Consider the following 17,969-nt stretch of genomic DNA (forward strand, 5'->3'; position numbering starts at 1 on the left):
CAATCAACTTTAACCAGTTATAAATACTTGGGATGTTCAATACCACTATTTTGATAGACCGACATCGGTACGAGAATTCAAATCTTGAGTAGCTACCGAAAGCGATATCACGTTCCGATACCACTAAAATTTTTGTACCTAAAATTTTCTCCTAAAATCAATTAAATAAAGACATGTACAGCACAAAATACATTTTCCTTAAAATTGCATAAAATAAATTGCATTTTTTAATATTTTTAATTTCTAGTTACTGATCGTAAAGTAACCACAAGAGGGCAGCACGTGCAATTACTTGAAATAAGTTTGGTATCGGCACCGATACGCGCTCATCTCTAATAGAAACTGAATCAGCATTTATTTAAAGGCCATTTCTTGTGGCTAAGTATGCATTTGTTTATTTGTGTTAAAGTGATATTGTTACAAAATATTTGAATTTGGATATTCGCATTTTAGGTTTTAGTCTATTTAATGTGGTGTTTCAAAAATTTAATAAATTTTAAGTTACTTTCCAATTACTCTTTACTTAAGTAGTTATTTTCACGAAACATGCATTTATTTGGATTACTTTTTACTTTTCCCTGAGTAACACTCAATGGCTGAGTTCTTATTGTTAGGTTGCAAATCTGGTTTATTAAGAACATGAGCGTAATTTGATTAACTTCCTCCATATTTGAGCCAAGTCCCAAAATGAAACCAGCCTTACCGTATTTTATTTGTGCGACGTCGCCTACGACAATCTCCGCCACGGGGATCTGGATGACCTGCCCGCCGCGGACCACGGTGAACTTCTGCTCTTGCTCGATACGGCTCTGGAGGCCGCGGAACTGCTTCTCTTTGCTCCAGTCGTTGAACGCCGTCACTACCACCACGCAGATGACCGATAGCAGGATGGCAGCTCCCTCGATCCAGCCCGCCTCCGCCTCGTGCTCGTCGTCCCCGCCGCCGGCGGCCTTCCCGCAGTCTGCGGAGAAGAATAAACGCTTAACGGTCAGGCGAGTCAACTCTATAAATAAATCTGGCTGTAAACAAACATAAGACTTATGTTGTCTTGTACAATGATGACAAAAGCAGCCGTGATGATAACCAACCTACCTTCTCTTTCAGCATCTTGAGGTCTATAAAAAGAAAGGCCAAGTGAAATTATGGCTGCCACTTCCAGGATAATCAGCGTGACATCCTGCAGCGCCTCCCACACTAATTGCAAGAATGTTTTGGGCTTTTTGGGCGGTATCAAATTTTGCCCAAACACTGTTTTCCGTTTCTCGATGTCTGCCGGCTGCCCACTTAGACCTGGAAAGAGAGCGAGAACGGAGGGAGAGAGATTTTAAATCAATGTGTCATGCTTCGTCTTTCGTGAGAGTGGGGAAAAAATGATCTTAAATATTCCTAACAAGGAGTCATCTCGTCTGACAACAGATGGATGCGGGACTGTTTGGGCTAAAAGTCACGCGAATTATCTGCATCAGCCGCTCAGAAAGGACACATGGGGGGGGGCTTTGACAACAGCGGCACACTCAAGAGAATAGACGTTGAATACAACAAATGTGAGCGTATGCATTCCACACACATGCAAAAGGGGCCCTCACACAGTTGATGATTGTTGGAACTATTTAAAAGAATAATGACTAGTGAAGTCTAGCACCAGACCGCTCGATATATTCAAATGTAGCCCTTAAAACCTCTTGTGAGTGTAGTGCTTCACATAGTTGACTTGCGATCAATACGCTTTTCAATATAGTGATCGCCAAGTCTGTCAGAGTGCTCGATTGTTTCGGATCCATTCCAGTAAGCTGGTCGTAAACGCTACATTACAAGTAGAGGTGTTCGATAATACTTTTTTTCTCAGACCGATACCAATATGAGTAGTCACCGATATCAAGTGCCGATACCACTCGTATTTTGTTGCATAAAATCCCCCCCTCCAAAAAAACAAGGTCAGACAATTTTAAGTTTTTTTATTCTTTTAATTTCTAGTTCATTATTGTAAAAATGACCACAGAGGGCGGCTGTTACCAGTATTGAGTTGACCACTGCTAGGAGCACCGATACCTTGAAATAAGCCTGGTATAGGTACTCGCCCATTGCGAATTATAAGACACATAAAAATGGCATATATACATAAATGGTATAATATTTGAATTGAATCATCCCTTAAGTTAGCTTATTTTGCTATATGCAGTGTGACTCATTGTGGCTTACAATACATTAACTAAAAACTATTTTTATTTTTAAGGCGTCAATATACATGTGAAAACTCAACCAGATCCTTTCGCTCAAGGTCCGTTAGTTGGTAGGGAGCCGGGAGAGTGAGTCACTGGCACCAGCGGCGCGGTCGACAAGCTGCGGGCTTTACCGGGCAATAATTGCCCGTCGCGGTTCCCTCGCCACCTCATAGCGTCTGCTTTGATTCCTTAAGCCACTAATGAAAAGATGCTGACAGCTACAGGCCCGCTTCAATTTTATGCCACATTTTCCCTCGCTGCTTGGCCGCAATAAAGATAAGTGACAGAGCAGTCAGCACCTCATCCTCGCCGACCGACGGGACCGCGGGCCGGGTCAAGCGGCTAATCATTAACCGTTTCATTTGTAGCGCTTGTCCCCGGCTGACCCCGTTACTGTCATCCTGACCACCGGCGAGGAGGTCGAGGTGAGGATCGGACTCGTTGCGATCCAATAAAACATGGTTGCAGTTCGGCTTTTTCACTCCCTCCGGATTGAAGATTGTGTCAACAGGAGAGCAAATACGATTAATGGGCAAAAATGAAGTTGGAGCAGGATTCCCCGCTGCCTTTTATCACGCAGCTAAACACACTGACCCACAAGAGTCCAAATGTGCTGACCAATCAGCATTGCAACAAAAGCTTCGCTGTGGCAAAGAGCAACATCTGACACAATGAGGCCGATTTGTGAACAGCATTCCGACGACAGAATCCTTCTTGGTGCTTACACAGCCCTGCCGGGGGCCAGTGAGCCAAAACCCAAATATTTGACTACATTGATGCTGAAGTTAAAAAAATGAAATGGCGGAACAAATGAGTGCGCGCTGATAATAACATGGAAGTGGCCTTGTGAGTTTCATTACACGGAGGATTCAGGAGGCGTCCGTCGCATTAGTGACCCGCAATGTAAACACTATGCTTCGCTGAAGTGACTGATGGCTACCGTTCTACATGACAGCCGCTGCTTTGACATCTAAGGACATCTGAAGTGGCTGCACTTTGCCTGCCGACGCGGCGACCCCAAGATGTGACATTCAAAGTGGAGGGAAAGTGCTGAAAGGATGGCACGATATGTGTTAAAACGCCACGCGGTCCGACGGGACCAAAAATAGACTCCGCGGTCGACTTGACGATCTTTACAGCTCAGGTCCGTGTATCATTCACGCATCCCCCCATCGTGACGCATCGCTCTGCTCAAACACGTCCACTCGCCGAGCCCATCCGAGGATAAAGCTGAGTATTATCGATGACCGAACGCGCGTGACACGCAAGCAAACGGCTCCGGTCGCCGTGGGTGGAAGCGAAGGCAGGAGTGGCACACGCGCTGCAGCAACAGTAAAAGTTGAGTACGACTTGACTGGGTGAGGAAAATGAGCTTGGAAATGTGGAGGATTAGGGAGGGATTGGTTAAAGAGGGTTTTAGACCTAACCGTCCGACTAATTAGAAATCCCTTTTCAATTGTCAAGCTGCTGTAATCCCGTGCCGATGACGAATGAGCTCATAGCCGCTGTTAAATATCAAAGCGGGTTCGTCGTCGTTGCCGTGGTGGCGCGACATCCGACTCGAGTGGCAAAAGTATGACAGGACTCTTGAAAGCTTCCCGTGACACGGTCACATACGTGTTAGAACAACTGGCACGTCAAGCGAAGGATTCTCAGCTATTTCCCCGCCACGGCTGCCACGACAGCGCGCTGGCAGTCGGGCGGGGAGGGCAGGAGATGGCACAGCGCACCTCCCGCAATCATCACGTCGTTAAGGTAATGATTCTGGCAGCGAGCTGCGCGTGATTCGTGCTGCCATGCAGCGGGGTATTTACGGCATTCCCTCTGGCGAGATGAAGCCCGGGGAGGTTTTTATTTATTTATTTTTTACTCTCCCTCTCTCTTTGAGACTTTGCGTAGAGAGGACGGTCGCTGCGACAGTGAGTATGCGGTGCCGTTTTAATCTGGGATCAAACTGAAAATCCTCTCCCATAAGAGTTCAGTCAAGGTCATCCTGGCGATTAGGCAGACTGTCTATAGAGAGATGCTGAAACAGAGTATGGGGAATAAAAGAGAGGGGGTGGGAGTCTGTGCTGTCAACCAGCGAAGCTCCAATGTCGTCAAACATCTCATTTTCACAAAAGACGGATGGTGAACAACACGGTGACAACAGAATATTTCAGGCTCGCTTCCCCGAAGGTGAACTCACTCCTTCCGCAATTACTCGTCAGGCCCGAAAACCCCCCTGGTTTTCCTGCCGGCCCACGTGTTTGACAAAAACCTGGCACGGGCCCACTGCTGTGCCCAGGCGGACAGCTGGTTCGTCTGAGACGCCCGTGACAGAGACGCAGAGGTGAAACAGGAGAGAGGACACGGACAGGCACTGAAATAGAGCCGGAGTGGCCCGGCTCAGAGCCCGGCAGTCCGGCCACCTGTCTGACACATGAGTTTTCCAAGGAAGTGATGTCAAGGTGGTCAATGCCATGCGAAACTCGGCTTCGAAACTATGTGCCCGAGACATAAGCGTTCTGTGGGCTCAACGCTGAATGGAATTAAAATCGACCTCGCAATGCACCGGAAGACAATTTTCAAAGAGGAAAGGCTGTGACTTTGGAGGGAAAAAAAAGGGCCCATCTCAGGCGTCGGCCATTTTGCTACTTGCTGTTGACTAAAAATGACATCACAGTGGCGCAGGGCTCCAGTAACGACCATTCACAGCTCAGCTGCCAAATGTCACATGACCAAACAGGTGAGCAGTGATTGGTTATATGACCCCTACCAACTGTGATGTCATATTCAGTCGACAGCAGACAAAACAGTTATAAAGTGTAATAAAATCAGATTGTAATCTTATGATTTACTGACTTATGGTAAAATTTTGTGACATTGTTCTAATGAAAGATGAAAGACTGAACATCAAAGTAAACTCTAATTAAAGTAACTGCCTTTCAAATTAAGTCATCCTTCAGTTGCCTTTATCTTAGCGTCAGCCAGACTTATAAGACCAAAAATCTGATATGGTAATAAATTAACTGTGTTTGTTAAAAACTACAGGGAAAGAGGACTTTGACAAAAATACTCCCAAGTCAAAATAAACGGAATTAGATTATTTTATAGCAAAACTAAAGTGAGGTGAAGGGTTACTTTACCGTCCGTGGGTGAGGTTTTTAATCGGCTGCAGAGTCCGTGAACGTCTCCGTAACATTCCCCTATTTTGCTTAGGCCCTCCGCGCCTCGCAGTTCCATGAGGGAGCGCAGTTCTTTGAGCGTGCAGCCAAAGTCGCCATCGTGGTTGGCCTCCACGATGGAGTTCTTCACGCCGCTGTACGAGTTGTTCGCCATTGTCTCGCTATATCGCCCACTCGGGGTTAACCGTAGGGGGGAGCGGTGTCCCGGAAGAGCTTAAATCCCCACGAGTGTAGGTGCGGCGGTAGCTCCCATAAAAAAGGCGACAGGGCCGTCAGACGTAGCTGGAGTCATGCTTCTACAAAGCCAGCCATGGAGCCTCGGAGACTCGGGTCTTCTTCCTGGCCTCTCATGGCGATGGAGGGAAACTCGCAGAGCCGGAGATCAGCATGCAGTCAGATCTGGGAAGGGACAAGAGCAAACAAGCTGTCAAGGAACCATTCGGTGTAAGGCTTCGGGACATTTCAGGTGGACACCTCCCATGAGGATTAGCAATTACCGTATTCTTTGGACTATAAGGCTCACTAAAAATCCGAAAAGTGCACCTTGTAATCAGGTGCGACTTGGGTATAGATGACGATTATAAGATTTACTATTCATGATTTGACATTAATTTTTAAATTCACCAGGAACTTACAATGCGTTGTTCTCCATGGAGGATAAAGAACACAGAACATGTGTGTAAACATCATGTATAATAATATATATATATATATATTTTGTCGGTCTGTGTGTTGCATCACAATTTGTGTTCATATATTTGTTGCTTAAAAGATTGTAACATAATTTGGAATATTTGGAAAATTCCCACCCGTATGGAATCGTATTCAGAGCTGGTGCATGACCGAGCATTTTTTTTTATCTGAACGTGTCCGCACGGGCCGCACTCTGGGAGCTGGGATCGACTGAATGATTACTCCAGGAAAAGCCTGGTGTTAAATCTAATTAAGACTATCTGCGGCATCGGGGAGCTCCGGAGTGGTGCACTGTGGCGGGGGGTGGGGGGGGTCAGTGGCAAGCCGGGTTGACTCGGGAAAAATTTATGGATTCCTCTACCAGAGACATTTATGCTATGCTCATCTAATCGGGGCTCCTCTAATCTCTGAATTAGGTGTCGAGATAACAAAGCAAGAGGTCATGGTTTATCTCCGACTCCAAATATGTCCCATGGGACAGCGAGACAGCACAATAGATAAACGGAGGCCGCAACCGTAGGCGTGTGTGTCTATGCTGTTTTGTAATACTCTGATGAAATTAGATGGCTTAGCTGGTAGATAAATACACAAAGTTTAATCAGTGTTTGTTTAGTGTGCCTATTTTGAAGTGAATTCCAACAGGATGTGATGAAAAAAAAACAGCTTGAAGCAAAAAACACTTTGCGTCTTATTGGGAGAAACTGAAGAAAGCCGGAGCAGGTGCACAGGATAAATTTTATTGCGTACCTGTACTCGTACTCTGGGTCCGATACTAAGACACCAATACTAGCATGACATCATTTCTGGGCAGCTGGAGTAAGCGTCATGTTACGTCGTTTGCTTTAATGTTTAGACCGAAACGCTGCATAGCGGAATGCTTGTGCTATTTTTAAGAGAAATTTGAGGCAAAAATATATTTTCAGCGCTAATTACTAATAGCTTACACTCTTGAAAAATCTTAGTGAATGGATTCCCACGGCGCGGGGCGGTTGAGTGACAGCGACCGAGGTTAACCCTTTGTGGAATAAACGGGGACAATTAGCTGAAACGACGGCCGGCGTCTACCGACAAAGACCCGCCCCCACTCCATCTCCGTTAGCACGCATGCCTCCGTTAGCCAACCACATGGCACGAGCGGAGAGAAATTCAAGGGATCCCTCCGCAATGGAGCCGCCTAGCACGAGGGGGGTATTTTTAGCTTTCCCCCGGGCTGCCCCTCCCCCTCGCCGCTAGCATGCCGCCAAACTGGGTCAGGCCATGTAAATGTGGAGGGTACAAAGTAGTGACGCCTAGCTCCTCTCTCTCGCGGTTGAGAGCTACTTGAGGGACCCCTTCAACGCCGTCGGACGTGTCGGCAAGTCAACGCGAGCTTTTTGTCGTTGACACAAATAGAAACGAGCCAAAGGCCATCAAACATAAGCACTTCTTTAGCTAACAGTTTCCTTGTTTTTATTTTTAAAAAGACATGGGAAGAGGATATTGCAAAAAAATAACCACATACTAAATCGCAATCAGATTAGATGTCAAAATCGTTCACGTCCATGAAAAACGATTTTAGGGATGGACTGTTTTAGGAACCTTTCAACACTCTGTATCCTTTCTAAATGTCCTGAAGGCATGCGTACGACGTATATTAAGTGCAAAAATGTTACACCGCCAAAATGTTATGTGGTGGCAGCTGCAGGCTTGATGTGTGTTTCAAGAACGCGGCCTTTGAAGATGAGACGCGTGCCGTGTCTTTGTAATGCGTCACTTCACGCAGCACAGCAACACTTCCACCACCGTCGATAAGTGCCAATGAAGGGTGATCAGCATTGTGCCACAAGTGACTGACATTGTCTGAATAATAAAAGAGAATGCAAAGATACAAACAGTTTTATATAGTATGGCTGTATCCATCAAATATTTCTACAATTTAGTATTTTACTGATTATCTCATCGATTGATCAGGTAATCAGCGTTGTTCCCTTTCAAGTGGCCTTATTTTGCATTGGTGTGTTTGACTTTGTCCCAATCAATAAAACTGCTGAAATATGATTTAGCCCGAGTATGCCACTGTGCATTACTATGATGTCATCGCAATGTGTTAAAACAATTCGATTAGCAATTGACAACAGCACAACAATCGAGTTATACTACTTAATTGTTGTTTGGTTGTTTTTTTTAATCACTAATCAATACTAAAGAAACAGTAATTGGCAAAGAATGGTTCTGCAATACATGTCAATGCAAAATAAACATTTATCCTATGATGCAATGGAGCAATCGATGAAAATTGATTTGAAAACAAATATTCAATACTGACAGCCTATGCCCTTTTTCACAATGCTATGCTATCTGAACGGCACCAAAACGGAGTGACAAATATACAACGCCGCCTGTGTGTAATTATATCACACAACTTCAATTTTGCGCCACATTGTTGCTGTCCAAAAAGAATTTTAACACTGAACACTAATGCTGACATCACGCATCTCATTATCTGAATGTTGGACAGCGGCGTTGTTGTGCGGAAGCAAATCTTTAGCCTAGCTAAGTGTTTTTTAATGTCACAGTTCCAGTAAAATATAAATAAATAAATGTGAATTGAGGCACTGGTTTCTTGTTTTTTTTTGTCAGGATTTTCTTGTTGGCCCCAAAAAAAAAAAGTTTACTTGGTTAATCATGCTACCGGCCTAACAGAAAACACTACAGCACACATGTAGGAAAAGGTCCCTATTGACGACGCGAAATGTTATTTTTGGAGAGCGGAACCGCTTTGTGAGTGTCATACCAGGCGGCTCTGAGCGGGGTTTCACTTCCAGGGGCTGCGACTGGATCACACAGTACAAAGAGAACAGAGCGTCTTTTGACATCATCGGAGAAATTGGCACAAGTGTGCCGCGTTACACCACCCCCAACACACACACACACACACTCATATAAAATGTGACAAGTCTGGATTACAAATGTAAGCAGGGAACGTGATCCCAACGTGGCCGACGAGCGTTGAATGACACAAGGGGCACATCCCGCAACGAGTGGAACCACAGTCGCATCTATGTCGGACGAGCCAGCTGAAGAAGACGCAGCCATGGAATATGAAAAGATAATTTTTTTTTTTTCTTCATTCAATCTTGAATGACTCTAATGGTCCAAAGGCTTCAGGCAGAGTAACACAATGTGTTGACTGTTGGTTTACATAAATCATTAAACACGCTCTGTGGCTCCACAGTAAGGCTGTGTAATAGATAAAAAAAATACCGATATTACGATATTCACAACTTAATTTTCGGAAAATGGCCACTTCTTGACATAACTTTAGTCACTTCACTGGTTTCTTTTATATCAAACAAATTATTTTGAGTGCATTAACTGACATGTTTCTGCGGTTTCTTCCGCCTTTATCAGAGTGTGGGACAACCACATCCGTGGCAAGAAACCGCCGAAACATGTCAGGTAATGCACCTAAAATAATTTGTTTGATATAAAAGAAACCAGTGAAGTGATTAAAAAAGGAAAAACAAGATGAACTTAGTACAACTATTACTTTAGTCAAGTAATACATTTTATTTCAGTCATTATTTTAACCTAGCATTTCGTACTCGCACCAAATTTTTCTTAGACTATGACTTTTCTTTAAATATTATTTAATAAAACATTAAAGCTCACCATTCTCACCATATTCCTTGTAAGATTGCAACATTTACGCCGCAGTTTTCTTCCCGACATTGCGCCAACAAACATTGGTCATCGTCAATTGGTCATTGTATTGGTCAATACAACAACGCTTGTTCAGCAAAGTGCCTAGCTGTCATCGCATGATACAAAGCCCGAAGATGACTGGACCAGTGGCCTACCTTGCATCATCTTGAAAGGTTTATCATGCGCTCTGATAAAAAGAATGCAACTGCGCTCAGCTGCAGTAGCATCAGTAGCAGAGCCCTGCAGCATTTAATTGGATAAGCGGTGATCCCTTCATCCCCACACCGAAAAGGGGCTCTGCGGCTGCAGCTCATGTGAACCTAGAGGCTTGCAGGTAACGTGGGGGAATCCAAAAAGCATCTATCACGGTCAATTGGTGAAGTGCGTAATGAGAATGCAGTGGTCGCTGTGTGGAGAGGGGGTCTTTGGGAATAAGGAGGTTTTTCTTAGTAATTCCACGCTTATTAATGGGATTCAAGAGTCATAACCGGTTTGACACTGCAGGTGGTAGATTACGTCGCCCGATTCGGTGGTCTCCATGGTGGGATCAATGCTGGTGAATAAATGGAAAGTAGTAATAACCAAAGGTGTTGATTTAAATGCAGCCAACTTTTCCCGTAGCGTCATTTGACGTGCACATTGACGCATCCTTGAATGCAACTCCCGTCATCTCAAGAGAGATGCCGTCAACCAAGAAAAAAAAATATTCAATCAATATTTCATTTTAATAGCCCATCGCGTCCCACGTTAGCGCACAGTTAGCCTCTTAGCTCCCAGGCGTTAGCCAATGCTGATCGATAAGAGTCCAAAAAAGCGACTTTTTTAAACATTTGACAGCTCCACGTAAATTAACCCCGGGCGGGGAAGACAAACGAGGAAGGCGGGACGAAGATTTTTGCAGCATCCCGATGGAGAAGCCACCCGGGGCTCCTGGAGATGAGCCGCACCAATGTCGGTGCCTCTCCTCCGGGGTAGAAGGTTAGCCACGTTAGCTTGCCGTGGAAGCTAACCGCCGCCGAGTGGCGGCGGCGGCTCGGGCTGGTTGGACGTTGCTCGCAAAACCGAGGCACTTCACCGCTTCAGGCTTCCGCGACAGACAGCACTCTGAAGCAGCCCTATGCAGCCGTAAGCGTGCGGCATTTTACTCCGAGAAGAGCCGGTAAGGACAAGCAAAAATTACTTACTCCGTTCTCCGAAGAGCACCCTGCGTCCCTCTCTCACTCCCTCGGTCTCAACGACTCCGAAGCTCGGTACCCTGGACTGAGGTACAAGCCCCGCCCACCGTGACGTCACATCTCGACCAAAGAGTGCGTGTAGCGTAGCGAACTGATAAGATGCTTCCTCACCTTTGGCAGCTAGTAAACGCTAGTAAAAGCGCGTTTCACAGAAGTTAGAATTGACGGTGCAATATTTGAATATAATAATGTTGTTACCAATATGTGTAAATCAGTGTAAATCCCAAGGGCAGGGTGCCAGATTTGGCCCACCACATTTTTTTCTAACCCCGTGAAACCAAATTCTGGAAATCGACTTCATGTGCTAAAATACTACAGTCAGAAAATGGAAAAGCAATTTTGTTATTCATCCCTTCTATAATATATACATATGATTGGAATACTTTTTACTGACCTTTGATTTCAAAAATAGTTAATCACTTTGTTGCATACAGTACATGTAATATGAGGCAATTTTGGCTTCACAGTCATAACAGCCATCAAAAGGAAACAATAACTACAATGTGGCTCACGACAACAATGAACCTCTGTCAAACCATCAATCAAGAACCATCAATACTTTACAAAAATACAATTTAACAGAACACATCTGTGCCACTGCATCATCTGAAGCAGTTCTAAATTCAGATCAAAAGTAACATGATAATAACAAGCATGCAAATATTCAGTGAACATATTTCTCATATTAACTGTTTTTGCCTTGAATAACCAGAAAAGAAATGCTAATGAATTTTACATCTTATTAGTTCAAGAACCCCCCCCCCCCCTTACTAATATAATTTGATTTACATTGTCCAGTAATACTGATTGCCCTGGGCAGATTAGATTGACATGGCTCATTGAACCGACCTAATTGCATTAGAAACAGAACAATTGTTTAAATTCATGTTGTAAATGTAGGCTTTTGCTCTCATACTGATCTAAACATGTTATTCCAATTATTTGGTGGAGTATTAACAAAAAACCCGAGTTAAAAAGCACATCAGACGTCATATTTGACGTTTACTTTAGTGGAACTCACGTGTAAACGAAAGTGGAAGTGCTTGGGGGTGTTGCTCTTGCATCCCCGTGTTGCCTTTTTCCACAACTCCACCGGGGACATGTGATGCGCGTCCAAAGGGGGCGGGGGCCAGTCCGCTGGTGTGAATTCCCATTGGCTCAAACCGCATATCGTCGCCTATGGAAACGGTTACGTCATGACCCCCCCACCCCAATCCCTTTCTCGTAGTCCCTCTTTGCTCTCGTCTCTGTATAATAACGGAATTATTCAAGAGTTCCCACCAGCCTATGATGCAGCATACACAAAGTACTCACCGTCGCCTTAATGTGCTGCATCTTTTTTTTCTCTCCTTCTCAAGACATCACCAAGTGACTCCACCTAGGCCACTCTAAACTCGTCCCCTTTCTTGCCACTAATGTAACCTGACGTCATTCTTTCCATGACGTCGGGCCTTTTTTTCTCTTCTTCGCCTTCAATGCCTGTAGTCATTGTGCATTGGAGAATTATGTCAAATCCCATCAAGTGTATTTGCAGGGAAGGTGAAACCTCAACTGACAATGCGGTAAAGATGCATGCATAAAAGGAAGCAAATGAAAGCTTAAACACAGTCATTAACTTTGGCTGATAAACAGAGAGCAGTCAAACCTCAGTGTGTAATAATACACTTGCTGTCTCGACATAATGGGACTTATCATTAACGCCTGTGCATTCAGCACACACGGCGGCTTAGCAAACAGAGCGAAAGTTCAACAATGCACGCACAATCGGTGTAAATGTGCAAGTTTGAAACTTTTTTTGTTGCTATTGGGAACTTGTGAGTCACATGTAGGTCAGGTGGAGGAGGAGGAGGATTTGGAAGGAAAAGAAGAGAAAGCTAACAAGCTAGAGGAAAGGAGTTTAGATTGATGCAAGCTTGCTTGTGCAATTGCTACACGTTAGTTACATACTGATTAGTTGACTTTTTTTTTTTTTTATTATTTTCTAAAGTCCTGATTTGACGGACTAGGGCTTTGTGCTGGTCTGATAGTTTTAGAGCGCCTCGTTGTGAGTGCCTGCCCTTCATGAAGAAGGCTGTTTATTGTGGATTTCATAGTCTGTGGTTTTAGTGGCTCACAGTCTAAAGTGACACCATTCCTCTAATTTTCATGATAGCTAACAGTCGTGTCTAAATGATGCAGATGTGACTAAGTTGGCCATGAAACCACCAAATCTCCACTTCAAATCTATTACACGCTTAACACCCTGCTGCAGGCTGGCCTCACAAATACGGCTGTTGTTTTGATTTATTTCCTGTCACTGATGTCAATGATTTTTTATTTTTTTACAGAACAGTCATTTATCTCACTGCTGTTGTTTTGTGTGTTGACTCAGTTCCTTAATGGAAACATGCCACATGCTCTGGAGCATCACGTGAACTGCAGTAAATGTCAAGTGTCATTATTTCCTTTGCATGCTAATGTGTTGTCACCAGAGCTGGACTATATGACTCAACATGGCGGTGTCACGGCATGCTCCCTCCACCCAAAAAAGTTCTATGGATGTTGAACTCTTTTCACAGATTAAAAAATACAAGTGTGGTGGAAAGTAGCGGTTTTCAGGCTGAACCAAATTAGCTGTGGTTGAGTGTGTGCGCGTTCATCCCAACATAGAACTTTAATTGCCGGGGAAGAACTTCCATGCATGAGACAAGCCAGCATGACTAATAATTAAAGGTTGAACAGCAAGTGTCACAATGAGAGCATGTCTGTGGTTGCTTTTTTTTTTTTTTTATGATGTTACTTACATTGCATTTAATTAAATTTTAATTGTATTCATTTTATTTTATCAGATTTTATTGACACTTTTGTGACTTATAGTGTAATATTTTGTATTCAATTGAATTTATTGAATTTTACATGAATCTAGAAATACTTTAAATTTAAATCAATGTAAATACAGTGAGATAGCAGTCACTTAATGTGTTTGTATTTTACACACCTACATACAAACTGCGAAAAAAAATTTAAATTTATATTATTAATTAGACACTTTTTAGGATTTTAGGATCATGTAATAATTATTATTTGTATTTATACAGAAAAATATGGGGGCTGAGACCAGTTCCTTGAGGGATGCCAGTTCCCATTGACTGCTATTACCTTCCTATTAATTACTGTTATGAGAGTATTTCAAGTAAGTCATAATGGCCAATCATTCTCATTTGGAGACCTTTGACAGTTTCAATGAAAACCTTCAATGACGTGATCACTTTCACTCGTTGCGGTGATCTTATCACATGTTCACATAGCTGGGTGCATTCAAGTGTTTCGTCTATTCACACTGGGAACAATGTCTCATTCAGAGAGGATGGAAAAAGTGCATGACACGGCACAGCTCATCAGTAAAAAAAAAACAAAAAAACTGTTACATGCTGACTGGAGGGAGATGTTGTTCCTCTTTAGGTCAAGCGAGTGGAAAATAACAATGTTCCTGTTCTTACTCAAGTGCCGTATGAATATGGCTTCCACGAGGTCACTTGATCTTTCTACACGACGCCGTTGCTCCAACGGATGTCGCTTTTTCCACTGGCTCAGCACATTGGCACATGGTGGAAGGCAGTGAGGGGAAGGCTTTTGTGGGCTTCCTCCTTTTCAAGAGGGAGGAGAGAGAGAGAGAGAGAGAGAGAGAGAGAGAGAGAGAGAGAGAGAGAGAGAGAGAGAGAGAGAGAGAGGTGGCAAATAGTTTTCAGACACATGATGTGTGGGCAAAGTTTTGAAAACATATCATCTCGGGTCATTTCTGTTGATCGTATACTACAGTTTGTTTTATTACTTTTTCCGCCTTCTACTCAAAAGGTCTTCAATTATATGATTAGCAAAAGTGTTAAATCGTTTGGAAAATAGCTGTCAGATAAGAATGAATTCATGATACAGGTGTGTGAAGGGAAAGCTTGTGAGCGCGTCGTACAAAGCGCCGCTTGTGTTGTCACTTCTATCGCGAACGGCCCATGTTTGTGTTTCCAACCGCCGCAGGAATTTACTGCAGGCGGCCGCCGAGGGGCCGAGCGTCCGACGGGACAAAGGCCAGAGTTGTCGGGAAAGAGGGAGAAAAAATAAAAATGGAGAAGGGAGCGGACAAGGAGTTATTGTGAAAGACGTGTGGACTGGAAATAGGTGTGATATTGCACAAAACGACTTTATTGAGCAAAATGTGTTTCTTCCTCCAGTACCATAGGTGGGGCTATGCCTCATTTCATATTTTATTTTTAGTTAATCAAATCAATTACATCCTTAAGTGATTTTTATGTTACACATAAAGACAGATAAAAAAAATTCTTTATCATATATTCTTTAGCATCTGCAAAGAGAAATTAATAACGTTCAGGCCAAACAGGCCAAGTCGTACAGACCAAATGGCAGCACAAGGTCCATTGAATTGGAGCAGAAAATAAAAAAAAAAATGTGACAACCATTCAATTACATTCTATGCATTTGGGTCATTGAAGTGTTTTTGTAATATATTAAATATTTTTTTGTGTGTGGCCAGAATGGATTGAACAAAAAAAAAAAAGTGACAACCGTTTAATTACATTCTATGCATTTGGGTCATTAAAGTGTTTTTGTAATAAATTAAATTATTTTTTTGTGAGGCCAAAATGAATTGAACATATTTACATTAATTTCAACGGAGAAAAATGATTTGAGTTACAAATGTTGCACGGTCATTGTATTATTGTAATCATCTGCAATCCACAAATTCTGCCTAACAACAAGTGACAATAGTGTGGCTCAAATTATAGCAGTGTATGAAAAGATTTATTTCCATAATCACAACTATTTTCTGTAATCTGTCCCAACCTTATCATCTTTACCCATTTGTCAACATAAAAGTAAGTTTAAAAAATACATTAGCATCTGTTGACATTATGCAACCATGTATCTCAACCACTCTCCAAATTTTCCAGATGTGTTCGCTCAGCTATGAGAAATTCAATTCGGTATAATTTCGTTGCAGTTTTCTAACCCAGTAATTCAATTTTGTTCAGGGCTGTGCAGCCTAACGGCAGCAACTAAAACAATCTGGCCAAGTTTCCACTTGCACACAATAAGTCACTACAAGTGCAAGGAGAAAGTGACCCACCCAGCCTAATAAGTGCATGTGTGAGTGAGAGACTATATAGGGTCTGTAAAAGTGTGTTAGTGTGTATGTGGGGGCACAGAAGTACCATAGAAGGGTGTTGGCACGCTTTTGGTTACGGACATGTTGCCTTCTGTTTTCCGTCAATAGCCTGCATATTTACAGCACAGCAGGCAGCACTGAAGGTTTGACACGGCGGCAACAATCCGGGGCACCTAAATAGACCTGATACGGCAAAACATGCCTCAGACATCACCTGAGATCCTGCATTTAAACCCGTGGAGAAGCTATAGTGAAAAACATAACAGGAAACGTACATAATCAAAATATCAAGTGGTGCTTAAGGACAGTGGAAGGTGTTGGGAGCAAGGATAAATGAGACCAGAGAGGAACTGACGCCTCTGGCTAAGGGGACTTTGGTTAAATTGGAGGCAATTAAGAAGTATTGTGTTAGCTGGTACAGACTGAGGATCAATTAATGTCACACTAATGAGAACATTTGGAAAGCAAGAGAGAATTGAGTTTTTCCTCCTCGGTGTAGCCGAGTTTTGCCTGGATTGGGCACAGATGGCAAACACGGGGGCAGATCCAATGGGAACTTGGCGCCCTTTACACCCCATTTCTTCTCGTTCTCATGGGGGGGCTTTCCCCCTGGGAGACGAGGAGGGCACTGCGAGGAAAAAGCAATATGTTGCTTTGGGGTCGAACACAAATAAACACCTCAACCTCCTCCTTGAGGTAATAGCCTCATGAATGGACAATGGGAAATTTGAATTAAGATTATTTTCATCTCTTAGATTCGTCGCAGTCCAAGTAAAGCTGCTAAAATATATCATAATAAAACCTAGCATAAACCTAGCATAATAAAAAAGCGCCACCAATTGATGTTGCAATTAAGCGGCAAGCCATTCAAGCGAGTTGACATGTTTATTGTGGCTCCACAGCGCTTGGACTGGAAAACACATTTCACATAAACCGGTTCTAATGTCAAACACAATGTACCGATGGTAGAGGACAGAACTTAAGTGGGCAGCATCAGACACAATCCATCAAGAACTAATCATCCTTAAAGCATACACTTATTTCATTCAGGCCCAATAAAAGTCACATCCATGTGGGCGAAAAACATTAGGAACAACCCTGTCATTACACAATGTTCCATCACCACTAGCACTGACACACCCCTAACCCCGATTTAGAGAGGGAAAGATGGGGGGAGTGGGGGGGGGGGGGGGCATGATCCTGGTGTAGCAGATGGATATGTCAGATATGCCTGCATGGGTTTATGGAGATGCTTATGGAGACGCTTAGCGGTAATGTAATGACCTGTGTGTGTGTGTGTGTGTGTGTGTGTGTGTGTGTGTGTGTGTGTGTGTGTGTGTGTGTGTGTGTGTGCGCGTGTGTGTGCGTGTGTGTGTCAATTACCTCTTTGGTCAGTCAGAGGGAAAACTCTTAGCTGGATCAAATACAGCAGGATGTTCTACTTCTAACTTCACACTAGTCTGTCGTAAATGAAAAAAAATGGTCTTTAATCATGGGAAATGGACAATATACAACATTTGGCGAGAGGACTTGGCAGCCATTTTGAATCTGGATTTGTTATCTGATGAGGTTTTGGAAAAGTAGCTTCAAAGTCTTAAGATTGCAGTGTTGCGGACATGCGTCCCAATACTTTTGTCCATATAGTGTAAAAAACAAAACAAAAAAAAAAGACAGTGGGAAGTTCTTTCAAACGCACTCAACCCTTGACTTTTAACATGCAATTTTCCTCCGCCGTCATCTATTTTCTAACCGAGATGGTTTATGGAAACTTTCCGCCCTTTTAGTGTGTCATGTGACGTGCACTTAAGTT

General features: G+C 43.3%; 1 protein-coding gene across 6 annotated transcripts in view; it reads right to left on the reverse strand.

Moving 5' to 3' along the window:
- Positions 1 to 17,561, reverse strand: part of atp2b1a (ATPase plasma membrane Ca2+ transporting 1a) — a 29,119-nt gene extending 11,558 nt beyond the window's left edge. For 3 of the 6 annotated variants that reach the window (XM_088367505.1, XM_088367501.1, XM_088367506.1), the window contains exons 1-4: positions 10,951 to 11,097; positions 5,351 to 5,788; positions 1,093 to 1,290; positions 704 to 961 (exon numbers count right to left, since the gene is read on the reverse strand). In XM_088367505.1, the coding sequence (XP_088223631.1) occupies positions 704 to 961; positions 1,093 to 1,290; positions 5,351 to 5,543 (649 nt within the window). In that variant the 5' untranslated portion in view covers positions 5,544 to 5,788; positions 10,951 to 11,097. Of the gene's footprint in view, positions 1 to 703; positions 962 to 1,092; positions 1,291 to 5,350; positions 5,789 to 9,733; positions 9,887 to 10,950; positions 11,098 to 12,022; positions 12,266 to 17,542 lie in introns of those variants that run through there. The other 3 variants (XM_088367502.1, XM_088367503.1, XM_088367504.1) reach the window with 3 other exon arrangements.
- Between the last annotated feature and the right edge of the window lie 408 nt (positions 17,562 to 17,969).

Source organism: Syngnathus floridae, chromosome 22 (genome assembly GCF_059516105.1).
Source record: "Syngnathus floridae isolate MCC-2025c chromosome 22, RoL_Sflo_1.0, whole genome shotgun sequence".
Lineage (NCBI taxonomy): Eukaryota > Metazoa > Chordata > Actinopteri > Syngnathiformes > Syngnathidae > Syngnathus > Syngnathus floridae.